The 15,209-nt window shown below is 31.8% G+C and overlaps 2 protein-coding genes and 1 long non-coding RNA gene across 7 annotated transcripts in view; 2 read left to right on the top strand and 1 right to left on the bottom strand.

Moving 5' to 3' along the window:
* The window catches only part of Ccz1 (vacuolar fusion protein CCZ1), a 44,676-nt gene extending 40,468 nt beyond the window's left edge, over window positions 1-4,208 (top strand). The window contains exon 10 of the mRNA XM_072018595.1: window positions 3,359-4,208. Coding sequence (XP_071874696.1) covers window positions 3,359-3,447 — 89 coding nt within the window. The 3' untranslated portion in view covers window positions 3,448-4,208. The remainder of the gene's footprint in view (window positions 1-3,358) is intronic.
* Window positions 1,561-14,866, bottom strand: Ranbpm (Ran-binding protein M). 5 transcript variants are annotated; one of them, XR_011801924.1, is made up of 9 exons: window positions 14,612-14,866; window positions 10,313-10,668; window positions 9,957-10,144; window positions 9,323-9,435; window positions 8,794-9,225; window positions 8,169-8,501; window positions 7,644-7,827; window positions 6,520-6,692; window positions 1,561-4,749 (listed from the first exon to the last, which is right to left on the bottom strand). XR_011801924.1 is itself a non-coding variant. In XM_072018568.1 (7 exons), the coding sequence occupies exons 1-7, from the start codon at window positions 14,808-14,810 to the stop codon at window positions 7,694-7,696; spliced, it is 1,755 nt and encodes a 584-aa protein (XP_071874669.1). In that variant the 5' UTR covers window positions 14,811-14,866; the 3' UTR covers window positions 7,489-7,693. The 5 variants fall into 5 exon arrangements, 1 of the variants encoding a protein (XP_071874669.1); XR_011801922.1 differs by lacking the exon at window positions 6,520-6,692; XR_011801923.1 differs by lacking the exon at window positions 1,561-4,749 and having other exon boundaries at window positions 5,574-6,692.
* LOC139995281 (uncharacterized) lies at window positions 7,302-7,735 on the top strand. The gene is made up of 2 exons (XR_011801932.1): window positions 7,302-7,440; window positions 7,550-7,735. It is a non-coding gene; the product is annotated as an uncharacterized lncRNA (long non-coding RNA).
* Window positions 14,867-15,209: the final 343 nt, after the last annotated feature.

The following is a 15,209-nucleotide window of genomic DNA, read 5'->3' as shown; positions in this document are numbered from 1 at the left end:
GAATTTTAAAATAGAAATATTTGAAAATTAAGCATTGATGAATAAATACATAGATACTTTAAAATTCCGAATTTAAACGAATTGCTAGATTGCAAGATATGGTTAAATTTTAAATATGGGATATATATAAGAAATACTGTGCAATAGTGCGAATTCATTATCATTATAATGAATAAAATTAAAAATCGTCAAAATCAATCTACAATGAACATCGATAGTATTCTACTTTAGTTCGTGTCGTTGCTATTAATAACCGTACTACTTACTTACTATCATTACTAGACGCTACAGCACGAATGAAACGGAAATATAGTTATATTATAATATATAATTATGTTTAAATTGTATTTAAAGGAAATTATTATTGTTGGTGCTAATAAAATATGTTAAAGTAAATATGTTAAAGTAACTGATCAGTTATTACTTAAAACGTTTTAATACTATCCCTTTCATACACACACGCACACACATTACTTACACAATGGCAAAGATTTTGAACCTCGTACGATAAGAACCAAGAATAAAATTTCAATAGTAAATATGACTATGTTGAAAAAGAATTAATGATGAACGTTTGACACTCGTCGAAAAGATCCCTGGTTTCCAGGAGACAAAAATATGATGACTTTTAACCTTCTGACACGACCTATTAGCTTTTTGCCAACTTATTAGCATTTCCACATTTAAAAGCGTTGATTGTACCATTTTGTTGTTTGCATATTTCATGAAACATTTGGTCGTGACAAAATAAATTTAAAGAGCAATTCATATTTCCGGTTTTAGGAATTCTTTACATGTTATGCACTTTTGCGTATAACTTATAAGTATAATTGTATTATGTATTATCGAATGTATACATCTATTGGACGACATTTATTGTAATGAATTCAACTTTTTAAATGCAATTTACATGCTTTAATTTTTGTATATATGTTGGTAAAGTTAAAAGAAGATGATCAACATGTGGTAACTTAACAAAACCGATAATATCAATTATGGATAATATAGAGATCATCGATAATTTTAAATACATAAAATAAATTATTTAATTATGTAATAATAGAAAAAATTAAGAAATCAAAGACGATGCTAATAAACCTATTTAGACAAAAATTAAATATTAAAAATACCATTCCATACATCTCTTTGGTCTACCAATAAACAAATTTTACCAAATACCAAAAAGCAAAAGTACAAATTATACTCACTCTCTCTCTCTTAGACTTAATGTTATAGGAACATGTGACAGATACCTTAAAATTCCTAAAGGGCGTGAAACTGAATCAAGATGACGTCAACGTCAATAATTTATTCTTAACAAAATAAAGAAAACCCTACCAAAACATTAACTAATCATTAATAAAACATGCTGTTGTAAAAAAATAAAATAATAAAATCACTTCTTGTATAAATTAATATAATCAACGAATTTCATAACTTATACATTACTTACAAAAAAAAAAAAAATGTAAAAAATACCTCTTGCAATCCTCTTTAAGAAAAGTGAACGTAGAGAAAAAGTTTGCAGGGTTTTTGTTGCAGTGAATGACAGAAACAGAATTCAACGAACAATGTCTCCAAATCATACTGTATTATTCGCAAGATACTCATGGCTCTCTACCTATAGTACAGAAAACGTTTAACACTAAAAGTCGTCAAATTGTATTTTTTTCCTCTTCCATCGGTCATACGTAATCAACGAATTCGCTCAAAGCATTCGCTCTTTCTCTCATATTTGTTTTAATTAATCTCAGCCTCTCTTTCGCACGCACTCGAGTCCACTCGTTCTTATGAATTCAAACTTCATACAGTTGCTATGCTTGCGTATATGTATCTAGAACGACACGAATACAGAGATACATACAGAGATATGTATGTGTGCCCTATACATATACACACACATACAAAATGAATTAATAAACATTTTTTCATTGAAATCTCACACGTACACTATTAGTTCATACGATATTAATTCTTTCGTTTTTTTTTTTTCTTCTTTTTGTTTCATTTACACACATATACATGTTTATATACCTTTTGCATGTACGAATACATACACATGTATATATACGTATCGCGTATTATATAATATAATATACTATGTCGCATATAAAAAACAATTACTTATCGTAGAATACAAGATTGTTTCATACATACATATAAATACACAAGTATATATATATATATATATATATATATGTATGTATGCTCCTTCTTTTTGTTTTTTAATTAATTGAGTAATTCTTTTGCAACTTCAACATCGTCATTATTATTGTTGTTACTTATACAGTTGTCTATTCAGTTTTCGTCGCAACCTTCTTACTTCGCCTCCTATTACTTTTTTGTTATAAACTGTTACAATCGTTCCCTCGTTCCATGGCCGAAAATCTTCTTTACGTTCGCATAATAGTTATCTTTTTAATTGTTTCTTTATCTCCTTCTGCATCTATAAAGAAATTCTAATTTCGATGAGACGATTAGTTTTAGTTAGAAAAATTCGAACTAACAAATTCTATACAATATTTAATATAAAATCTCATTTCTATAATTATACTAATCAATTTACTAATTGATTTAATGAAACTTATACAATCGAGAGGATCGCCATTTTAATTTACTAAACTTCAACGTTAATGCTAAGTATAAAAATTTTCAATTTTCCACCCGCTTAATTTAAAACCACAGGTTGTGTCTAATCGAAACTTTTAAATTTCTTTCGAAACATTTACAAGTAGTTAATTAAAATTTACAGAAAGAAATATTTTAAACAAACGAATCATTAGAGAGAAAAAGATAGAAATATAAAACACCGCATATTTTACAACGTTCTGTTTAATTATATAACTTTTATTAATTTCCACTATATAACTCCAATAATATCTTCGACCACTTACAATCATTCAGGTTCGTATAATTCTCCATTTGTTTTTTTAGTTGATTTCGTCGCGCAAGTTCGACACACTCTTTATCATTTTTTTTTTTTTTTCTATTGTTTTCTTTGGTTTCCTTTTTTACAAATTTTCTCTCATAATCACACAATGTATTCCTTAATTACATATCACTAATACACGATTTATGTTTTTTCTTGTTCATTTTCTTTCGTTTATTCAGTCGAACCTAGGGCGAATAAAATTGAAACGAAGATACTTAACGATCATTAAATCGATTTTCTAACATTAGACAATAATAAAAATTTACAAGACGACCTATAAAAAAAAAAAAAAAAAAAGGAGAGAGAGAGAAACGAATACCAAAAAATAGGGGAAAAAAAATAGTTAAAAGTGAAGGATTATTGCTTTATCGTTAATTCCTTCGTTTGCTGTGGAAATCAGATGGAAATAGAACAATCGTCGAACAGAGAACGCGATTCTCACGTTACTTCTAACCTTAATTTACGATAATTATAAGAGAAGAATATTCCGTTTTATTTATATATTATCCTTTTGAGTTTTATGTTTTCCTTCTTTTTTGTTTCACTAAGAGCTAACAATTGATACAAAAATCGACTCGTTGACCATACGATTAGAAAGGCTATCAAAATAATCGACGAGAGATTAATTAATCGTAGTTGTATCGACGAGACTCTTTTCTCGTTCATTTTCTCAATAAAAAAGTGATGCTGACTGATTGTCAGCTATCATGCGACGAATCGTGTGTCAAAGATTTTAATCACAAAAAGAAGCAAACGTAAAAAATGTCAACAGAATATACAATGAGGCAGTGCACTAAAAAATTGAATAAAATATAATTCGTTTAAAAGTGCTACAATAATTCGGAACATTGAATGGAACTAAAATTTCAGTCGCTGCTTTTAACCAAACATTTATAATTGACGAGATCGAAACAGCAGAGAATGAGCTGTAAATTTCGTGAGATATCAATTGAAATTTTATCACGTAGAATAGAAGCAACGGATGCGAGGTTAAACAAGAAACTTAGAGGAAAATGTTAATTGAAAGGAAGGTCGGATGAATGATGTTAGAAACCCACCTGAAGAGAGTTATTCATCGTCTGTTGATGATAAATTACACGAAAATACGAAAGCACGTCCCATTGTGGAAAACGACTCGATCTATTATGGGAACGAGGGAACAATCTCAAGATGATGGTAAGTTACAGGGCTAGAAAGAGGAAACGAGAAAAGGGTCGTCTTGGCAGGTGTTTACACGTCATCCTCCGCCTCAAGCTTGTTCACCGTCTTCGATCATCGATCTCTTTCACGTCTTTCACGTCACACTTTATTATAGTGAAAACGATCTCATTTTCAGCCTCGATATCGTATTTATGTTTCCTTATGTTTCTTACATCGCCAGCGCCATCTACGTCCTCGGAACTTCGTTTGCCTTAAGTTTGACTGTTAATTCTAACTATTTCCTCTCTACACGTCCGTTCGTGATCGTTAAGATCGTTTCCCTTCTTCTTCTTCTTCTTCTTCTTCTTCTTCTTCTTCGTGCTTCACTTCGTTAAATCAGTTTACTTGTTTGGACTCTGGAAAACTTCAATCAATGTTCATCGTTCTTCGAATAATGATCATTTAGCGATCATCTTTGTTTTCATCCACGTTGCCGTAACATTGTTTACTTTTGGTGGGTCTCGAGCGTGTATATTATGTTAGACGATTGTGTGTCAGGTATAGCTGTGTGAGATCGAGCCAGAGAGCCAACTGCCGGACTCTAGCTGAACAGGCACGCGATGTCGCGAAGTTGTTGCTGCAAAAATATTATCTGCTCCACGTTCCGTCTCCATATCCTAGAACAAACAGGATCGCTGTATCAGCACACGTTTCTGACACAATTTCTAACTACATTCGATTCTTTCAACATGACTGACTCTCTTTTGGACTTTTGTACCTGTTTTCGTATAATGTGACCAATGATTTAGAGATGTAAGGAATTTTATGATTTCAGAAATTGATTAGCAAGTCATAACTAGACTGTAGATTTTTATGTGCTTATAGCAAATTTAAAGGAGCAAAAATGCATAGAATGTATATAATATGCAAAAATATGTAAAATATAAAAAATAGTTATTTTTTAAATTATTCTTTAACGGATGAATTAATAGTAACTGTTTAACAATGTACTTTCTATATGAATGAAACGATCAAACGGATGACTGACTTTTTTATAATCAGTTTCCAGAATTTTGCATATAAATCGTGGCACAAGCACAGGAGATGTTTATGAAGGCAAAAGTGAATTTTATGAAAAATATTTTTAAAAATCTTTATGATTAATATAAATATTGACAATAAAGTATTATTGTTATATTAATAATAGTTTAAAGCTTTCATTCATCCTTAAAAATTCTCATCTTCATACATACATACATTCATATAGGTACTTAATTTTGCTTCTAGATATATTTTATTATACAAAAAATTAATTATTCGAAAAATTGAGTCCACTGATGATTATACAGTCGTTGATTTTCAAAATCTTCATTTGTATGACTGAATATTTAAAATATATAGGCTTTATTAAAAAAGTTTTCGTTTTATTAATACTTATGTTTTTGGCAAATGCGCATGAGCACATTTGATTCAACGCGATTTAAATATTGCGCACCAAAAGTGAAATTCATGGATTTTAATTATATCCCACACGTGTCAAGTTTCACATTATAAAATTGTACAAAATTTTGTATAGCTTCTGGTCGAAACAATTTACAACGATATATTTACAATAGTATTTTCATTGTCGCATTTTTGTTTCTAATTAAAGCTTGATCAAAGTAAATTTAATTGATGGCATAGGTGTACAATAACGTATACTGTTATACGGTACATGTTCTTCTGTTATACAGAAATTACTATATCATTTTCAGGATTACCACAAATCCTGACATAATAAAAAAGCAAAATCAGATTTTTTTTTTAATCTTTTCCAACGAGGATCGTATATTATTTTAATTAATTATTAACTTTTATAAAATAAATTTGTCGAGGTACGTTTATCTATTTACTTTACATACCATAGGTTCTCATATATGTTCGAAAAAGTCATAATACCGATAAATAAATGACTGCTAAAACATTAAAAAATTAATTGAACTTAAAACTAAATCGCTAATGTATATTTCAAGCTATTTTTTATACAATGAGTATTGTGAAAATTAAAATAAAAAATGATACAATAATATATAATATAATATAATATAATATAATATAATATAATATAATATAATATAATATAAAACTTTTTAAAAATATTCATATAACTTTTTCCATGTATACTTAATTAACATTTCAGCTTGACCACAATGAAAAATCAGGAAAGCTATTAAAAACGTGTAGTTTCGAAAATATGCTCAAACATAACACTAGAATCCGTTCGTTAATATTGAATATTGCAATAACTTTCTTTTTCTACAATTTGAAAATAATTTCTCGCAATAAGAACACTTGTTGGTACAATTACATCGAGAAACAAATTCGTAAAGTCACTTAACCTCACAAAATTATATGTATTCCATTATTACCGCAGGAACAGAGATACAAAGAAATCGAATTCACGATACCTGTATTATCTTAATCTCTAATTACAGCACCATTTATAAAACCAAGTGAGGAAAAACAAGAGAAAATATATATATATATAATTTCGTCTTTCTTAACGCACGAGAAAACAAAACGATTCCTGTATGGATGTTAAAGAGTGATTCAATGAGACGTTGTTGTATTTTAAAACCTCCTATAATTTTAGAAAAATATATAAAGTCAAATATACGTATATGTACCAGTTACATGAAAATGATGTTAAAGCTAGTTTACAAAAATAATGTCAACCAAAGAGCCATACACTATCCCGTTCTCTTTACAAGATACATGTGTAAATGGTCATAAATTATGTGAATGGTTAAACGAGTCGCTATCTACATCGGAAGTAAAAATGTACAAAGATGCGGAAACATTTCTGTCGAAAGTCCGGGGATAATTGATACATATCAAGTTGACAAATCTCGAAAAAGCATCACCCTCGATAAAAATTGCACGATTAACAATAGCGATTAACTTTCTGCATATTTAATAATAACAATATCTCAATTACAACAACGTAAATATAACTTCGTTATTGTCGTCCAGAAATTCTTTTACAAAAATCCAAGAAGCGAAACATACTCTCTCTCATTCGCATAAATTCATCCAACAGAGGACAACGTCGATAATTCATCGTTGTTTTAACTGCATAATCTAAATTATAGCAAAAGCGATTCATTGCAAGAAAAAATAGGGGGAATTACAGTTCCATTAGGGGAACAAAGAACGAGAACAAATGAAAAGAGCCGATTTCTCGAATGGCGGAGCAGTGAACAAAAATCAAAATGCTTTATTCAATCCATAGAGAACGGACATTTTATTATCAGCAAAAGTGAACAAAATCAATAAAATCGTGATCGTTTGTACGGGCCACGATGTATAATCCTCTTCTTATCACAAAGGTAGTGGCTTAATTTAGAAACGTACAACGTAGGACAATCCTCTCCCTTTCTCTTTCTCTTTCTCCTCGTTGATACAGAACTACGACTACAAATCGCGGTTATATTACAGGGCGATTTCTATAATGTGTGCGATAGTAACGTGTATCAACTATCCCCAGCTTCTTCTAATCGATGCGTAATTTACGTGTAAGAGAGTTACTAACCAAACTCGAGCCGGCAGAAGAAGCAGACGTGGCAGCAGGGGTAGGCACCGTCAATATTGAATGATATTGTCTACGACCGCGAAGCCGCATGCCCCCAGACCAGCGTGTGACATTAGCCGTACCAATTCTCTCGCGTGAGACGCGGCTACTTCCAACGGCGGCCGTCGTGGCAAGTTACTCGACTCTAGAAGTATCAGATCATCGACATTAAATTGTTATTGTAAATCCGAATAAAATACGTGAAACTAAGATACGTCATAAGATACGTTAGAATTAAAGACTAAATCGAAAATAAAATTCGGCTATGTTGATTTCAAAAATGTTACTATTAAATACACGAGATGCCGTGAATACACGCAGATTAAAAATACTAGTTTTTACCGTAATTTAAAAAAACATTATACTTTATATTAGAAATGCTGTTTTATTATTAAATTTGAATATATTACTAGATAATCATTCTAATTAAATAGGCCACTTAACAAGCACTATTTGTGCAATAGTTAAAAATTGTAATTTTCTTACCAAGTATGGCAGAATTGAGTCTCGCACAGACGGTTTCCCTCTGTTGGGGATCGAGTTGCCAACCAACCGGCGAGTTCCATGGATTTGCATAGGCTAAAAGACTGAACGCATCTTGAAGCATCTTTTTATTGCTTTCGTTTTTTCCGTGTTGTTGTCGCAAATGTATCGATTGGGAATATAACTGTCTTCCGAATTCTAACATCTTTTCGATTGCCTGTTTATCCCCGCCACAAAGCTGTTTCTTGCTATTCTTATTCGATGTATTTTCCATATTGCAATTACCGTTCTGTTGTTGTTGTTGTTGTTGCTGAATTTGATTAACACTATTGGTCTCTGGGAAGAAATAAAAATTTATTTGCCATTAGAAGACATCTTAAAATTGAAAATTTATTTGCTTTTAAATATTTCACAAATTCGTAAATATTTGACGTGATAGATGTAACTGGACTGCGATATTTTTTCTTAAGCGATTGATATATAAATTGAATAATTTAATAAATACAAATTTTTAATAATACAGCTCCATTGTATTTTATCGCTTCAAATTTCTTGTCTTCTCCCTAAGAATGACTTCGACAAACGTAACACGATTAAGAGAATAAGAAGCAACACAATAACATCTCACCCATATCGACGTCTTCCCCGTTCTGACACTTATACCCGTTGGTATTCAAATCACCATTTTGATAGCCGTTTTCGGTATTACTACTTTTCATGCCGTTTATAACATTCTCTTCCATATCTACATCGTTTTCAATTTGTCCATTAACAAGCTGTTGTTCGGTCGAACCATTCATGGCATTGTTCATATTCATCTCCTCAACATTGCCATTTGTCGAGGGTTTTGTGTAAGCCTTCGTAGACTGTATAACACTAGTTTGATTGATATTGGAATTCTGTGTGATTTCCGAGTCACTGCCGTTCACCATTTCAACGAACTGCCGACATTTGAGGGCGAAAAGAAGATTCGGATCCCGTTCGAGGAGACCCGGATACAGCCGACTGGTTAATTCTATTGCTTCTCCCATTCTGCCCGCTAATACCAGCTTTAGAATTTCTGAAACAATGCATATTATCTTTTTATATTCCTCCTATAAAGGGAGAAACGAAGAAAGAAAAAAAAAAAGAAAAAAAAAACGGTATTAACTTCTTACTTTGTCTATTTTTAATGGAATTAAGGTCTTCTTCGAATCCCTGACCAGTACTATTGGCAAAGGCTTCGGCAGTGGCACAGTAACCATGATGGACCAAATATGTTGACACCATTCTGAGAAAGAAGTAAACAAAATCTTCTAGAACTTGGTGCATAAATTTTCTGAAATGGTCCTTTTTGTGTCATGAATTACTACATATTCGTAATAAAATTTAAACAAATATTTTATTGTAAATCCTCGACGTACGCGCCAAGTCGACATACTTTTAACGTGTACATATTATTATGCGACAGAGTATAAAGTATATGTCTACAAGGTCATTCGACGTTAAACCGACGTAGTAGAAAATTACACAAGATGCACTGTGCATGCAATTATTAAATTTATTAAATTTTCAATCACGCGCTGTGAGTTCAGTTTCGACCAATTTGGAGAACAATGGAAGTTAGTTTGCATATTCATGAAAGTACTGGTCAACTCGGCTATTAACGATCATGTGTAACCAAATAATTAGCTGAATTTTGCCAACAATTGTCGATGCTCGTTTCTTTCATGAAACGCCCAAAACTCGTACACCTCGATCATTTTGTAATAATATTTACAACAGTAAGGAAAATAAAGAGATCCAACTCACTTGTGGAGGACTGCTTGCCATTGACCCTGTCCGTGATCTGGTGTGGGGTAGTTTATAATTTGCAATCTTGTTTTGACGCGGAGTTCGTTAAGCATGTCATCGATGTCAAATACAAATGGTTCTTGTCCGAAGTTTGCATCGACTACCTCTCCTGGAGTTTGAAGGCCCACCGTTGGATATAAATTTGGCTGTAAAATATACAATGAACAATGATTAAGAAATCGTAATTTAACAAGTCGTGTAATAAATCGTTTTATTCTTAATTAAAAATATTAGCTTCAGCTCTTCTGGAGTAAGACAAACGCGGATGAAGGTTTACTTTGTTACGAGCCGTTCGATTTTTATGTACTACTAACCGGAAGATCAGTGAAGGCGATACCAAGATGGTGTCCATTCTTCGTGTAGAAGGCAGTGTTATCAACAAGATTTACACCACATCCGATTACATCTCCTGTGGTGAAGGTGGGCCCATAAGGTTGTCCTGTTCCAGAGGAACAGAAACTGTGGCCATCGTCACCATGATACCCGTAGGAGTGTTTGTCCCAACCTGGCAACCTATTCACGTTCACTCCATGGGCAGACAAGCCGATTCCCATGTAACCATCTCTGCCTTTACTAACGATCTTCACCTCGAAATAATAGAGGCCACAAGCTGCTGGTATGCAGTGCGTTGTACGTACACTTGCGGCATCCTTGTGAGTTTTTCCATAACCTAAAACGGTGTATATCTATGATATTGTTTATTGATTTCAATTGCTTCTTATATTAGAAGGAATTTTATTAAGAATTTTAGGTGGAAAAATAGGTTAGAGAAGTAAAATGGAGGACACGGTAAAACTTGAAATCGGAAATTATATTAAATTTTAAATATATATTTAACAAATACAAATTATTGTATATGATAAAGTGCATAAAATACGTGTATAGTGTATATGTAAGTTATCTTCTAAAAATTATATTTATTGTCAGAAATAAGAAAATAATTGATTCCTTTCGTCCCTCTTTTGAATATAAGTTCAGCTGAGCTCGGGAAGTGAACTTATATAGAAAGTGAGGTAAATCAGCGAACATCACGAGGGTACGAAATTCGAGAACAGAAGTGATCGGCCGTCACAATCTAATCGCTAATCTTGGATGCAGTTGCAATGTAGCGATGCAGTTTGTCGACCTAGTAACCTACAGTTACCCATTTCACATAAAATTAAGTAGAAAAGAATTATTAACGCGTCTAACAAAACGATATGGCTGTGACGCATCATTTTGCGTGAAAATAATCGGACGTTAATTAAGATTAATTAAACATCGATGTAACAAATTAATTTACGGAACGCATGGTCTATCACGAATAATAAACAAAGGTACACACTGATTTACTTAATCGATAATGCGTACGTTTGTGAATGTTGTGAAGCTACTTGCGGCTATTTGAATATCTCGAATGAAATTGTTCAGTTAACAATTTAATGGTTATTTTAAATAGCCTAATAATAGAAACAATATAGCGAATGAAAATATTATAATTATATAATAAGGATGTTAGCATAATGATGATTAGTAATTACGTTTATTCGTAAGGATGTAAGTTATGATTTGCTATTGGAACGGGAAAAATAAGAATTACGAGTGAAATTATTGAAACGGATATTAAAATAAGAAAATGAGGAATACATGTTAAAAAGTTTGAAAATTAAACAAATTTCAAATACGATATATTCGGATAAACGCTTAAACTGCAGAGTATTTTCTCGATATTTATTATTGAACATCGTAACGGCTAACAAGTATTTATTTTCTAAACTACGTCAATGAATACCGTACTTTTTCCCTCGGAATGTTTGATGTTAATGAAAAATGAAGAGGCTCGTAATTAATGAGTTTGGATTAGCACGCTTACGGACGAGAAAGCGGCGCTAACACAGACGTGCGCACGTGCAGCCACGGTCAATTAAATTTGACGATATCCAAATGGCCTTATTAACAAGAATATTGCAACAATTTAATTCGATGGTCATTATTTGATGTTTTGATGCTTGGATTTCGTTAATGAAATAGTTACGAGGCTGTTATTATCTCGTGATAATTTCATTCCATGTTATTGTCAATTTGTTCAATTTCCTATATAGCTATATCCGGAGTTACTAGTTCCCTCATAGGAAATGCTAATTGTGTCAACAAAAAGATTAATCAATTAAATTGAAGAGCGCGGACTTTTTGGAAATAAGTTTGCAATTAGATTTAATTGTAACAGAGAAGTATGAAGTTCAGTTTCCCGTGTTTAAATTGTCTTATTGATTTAAACAATTCTATGTCTGTCTTACTTTTGCTAATAACTTGGAATCGGTTTTGTAGAAAGTATTGTTTTTAACATTGAGCTAAAATTTGAACGATAAATATAAAAAAAAACAAAAACCATAAAAATTTTTACAATGCAAAGACAATTTAACATAGTGAAAATGGGGGAAAGAAACAGTAACATAGATAGATAGAATGAGAAAATAAGAAGGATGGATGAAGTATAAATTGCATGTTTTTATATTTTTTTAATTTTCATTGAAGTAAACTGTTTTCGAAACTGTTTCTATGCAATTTATTAAATATATAGTTCTTAAAATTTTTATCGATTATGATTAAACAATTGCTGAATAAATGAATAAATAAGACTAATGTTACATTAAAAAATTAGATATTTAGAAAAATATGTAAATTAGATAAATTAGAAATTAAACTAGCTTTTAGTAAATTAATTTAGTTTAATTATCATAATATTTAATCTTAAATATTTGAACATTAATCATAAAATATTTGAAATCCTAAATAACAAGATAAAGAAGATATTTTTTCCATCAAACAATTTAAATATTATTATTTAAAAATGGAAATTGTGGAAGAATAAAGTTCTATGGCCGATAGTAACAAAATAACATACACTGTTAACAATTCATTATACTGCTTTTATTTCCCTTATGGAATAGGATATGTTACAATGCTATTTCCTCATAGTTGCAAAGACTTACTGTACGAATGATTACTTATTTGAAATAATTAATATTCTGATGTTAAAGAAACATATAATTACTGACGTTGTTGTAGTATTACTTTCTCATATTAACAACATACCAAATTACATACGAGTTAAATACATTTATTCAGCTATTAACAGTACTTTGAATGATCGTATAAATTATAAGTAATTAAAGTTCATAGCCTTAATCATTTCTACTTTAATTATAACGATACAATAGCTCATTAAATAAAGATTTAGTATAATCTTGACAGACAATCTCTGTGACAAACAGAAATAGAAAAGAATTAAGGTTGTTATATTTTAATCTTCTTTGAGTATGTCTGTACTTGTTCGCAAAGGATTTAAAAGCCACTTTACAATCTACATACAAAGAACGAATATAAAATTGCAAAACAGGACAAAAATATTAAATAAGAAGATAAATAGTTAAAAAAGATCAAGTGTGAATAATAACTGAACAAATTATTTCAATTTGTTATTAAAGTGCAATTCTAAAAATGCAAATAATATATTTATTTTATTATATGGTGTTTGCTGCAGAAAATTTCCAAATCCAAAATCACAAATGCAAGACATTTACATTAATTTGTTAATGTAGTCAATGAAATCATAAAACATTTTACTGACAGTTTATTTATTAACCGATATGTCTTCTGCAATTGATCTATCCTTCATACCTTTCGATATACAGTAATATGTATTCATTTTATGAATCTAAAAGTATTACTCCTAGCATTATCAATAATCGCTGAAACAAATAATCATTCAGTATTAATTAAATGGAAGTATAACACAATTCCTAGATTCTTTTCTTACTTAAAGAGAAAAACATCCTTGTGGCCACTTTTCGACGCTTTATCTTTTTCAAACACAAAATAGCTAATATTTAGACAGCCTCGACCTTAATTTGGAAATCAGGATATAACAACAATAACAATAACACGATTCTTGTCGTTCATCGAAATTTTCATGGATTTATTCAACATCTATATATACATAATAAATACGAATAAATACCAATGGTAGAAAATAGTGAAAAAATTCGTCCACTTCGAAACTGATTGACGACGAGAGACGGGGGGGGGGGGGGGGGGGAGCAGGAGCGAAGAAGAGCTCGCAAGCGAGTGCGCGAGAGAGGGTAAATACGTGGAAGCTGTGGGCAAGCAGGAGAGAGAAAAGTAACTGTTCAAACATCGCAGCTGTCATTGCCATTGCGCCTTCTCTACGCAGATTCATTTTTCTCATGAATATCCGGAAAAATCATCGCCAGAACCCCGACACTTTAATCATAAGGGATCTCGATCCACTTGCTATTCGAAATAAATGTCTGCACACGATAGAGAAATAATAACCGAGCGATCGAGAGAAAGTCGAATAGAGACCATGACCGATCAGCTGATTCCTTTGTTTAGGTCGCTGACACACGCGAAACGGAGCCCTGCCATTTTCAATCGATATTACAGCTCCGTCAAACGATTCGTCCGTATCAAGCAAGAATTCGAATCCTATTGGCCGGGATCGTTCCTCGATCCTTCGTTTCGGGCAATGTTAAAAATCGTCCGCGAGAATTCTCTGGGTGGCAAAATGAAAAGTCGTTGAGAGATATAGAGGATCGAAATGAGAAACGTACCTTTGTAGTGAACACGAAGATTGTTTTGGGAGAGGCCGATGTAATTGTACTTGTCCTTGGGGCTCCATGAACGTGGCAGCGGTGTTTCCTCTTCGTTTACCATCGGATAAAGCATCTTTAGTGGATCAACGGGCTGACTTTGCCCGGAATTCGTCTGAGAAGGCTCCATAACACTCGGTTCCTCGCTGGTAGCGGCCATCTTTCTCCTGGGCAGCCCCACTACTTTCGCCAGTGGACTCTGCTTCACTGACTGCGCAACGCTCCTGCGCAACTCAACTTTACCTTCGGATTCATAAAGTCTTTAATATATAGATAATCTACTTCTTTGAGGAAATTTTGGATTTGCACTAGTGCTGACATCTGGCGTATTATTGGATACAATGTTAAAACTTATCAAAAGTATATATGATATATTTCAATATATTATATTGCCTGTATAATAGAGGGGAATTCCCTTTCTGTATATAATAAATCTGTTCTATTATAGATATTTCAGAAATGATAGTAAATTATGATAAAGATATGAAACTTGAATATTAAGGAAACATAATTAATTTTTGTTTTGTTATTGTGATATATTACGGTTTATACATTGTAT

Source organism: Bombus fervidus, chromosome 15 (genome assembly GCF_041682495.2).
Source record: "Bombus fervidus isolate BK054 chromosome 15, iyBomFerv1, whole genome shotgun sequence".
NCBI lineage: Eukaryota > Metazoa > Arthropoda > Insecta > Hymenoptera > Apidae > Bombus > Bombus fervidus.
The sequence above is the reverse complement of the archived record's forward strand: the minus strand, read 5'-3'. Positions and strand labels throughout refer to the sequence as shown.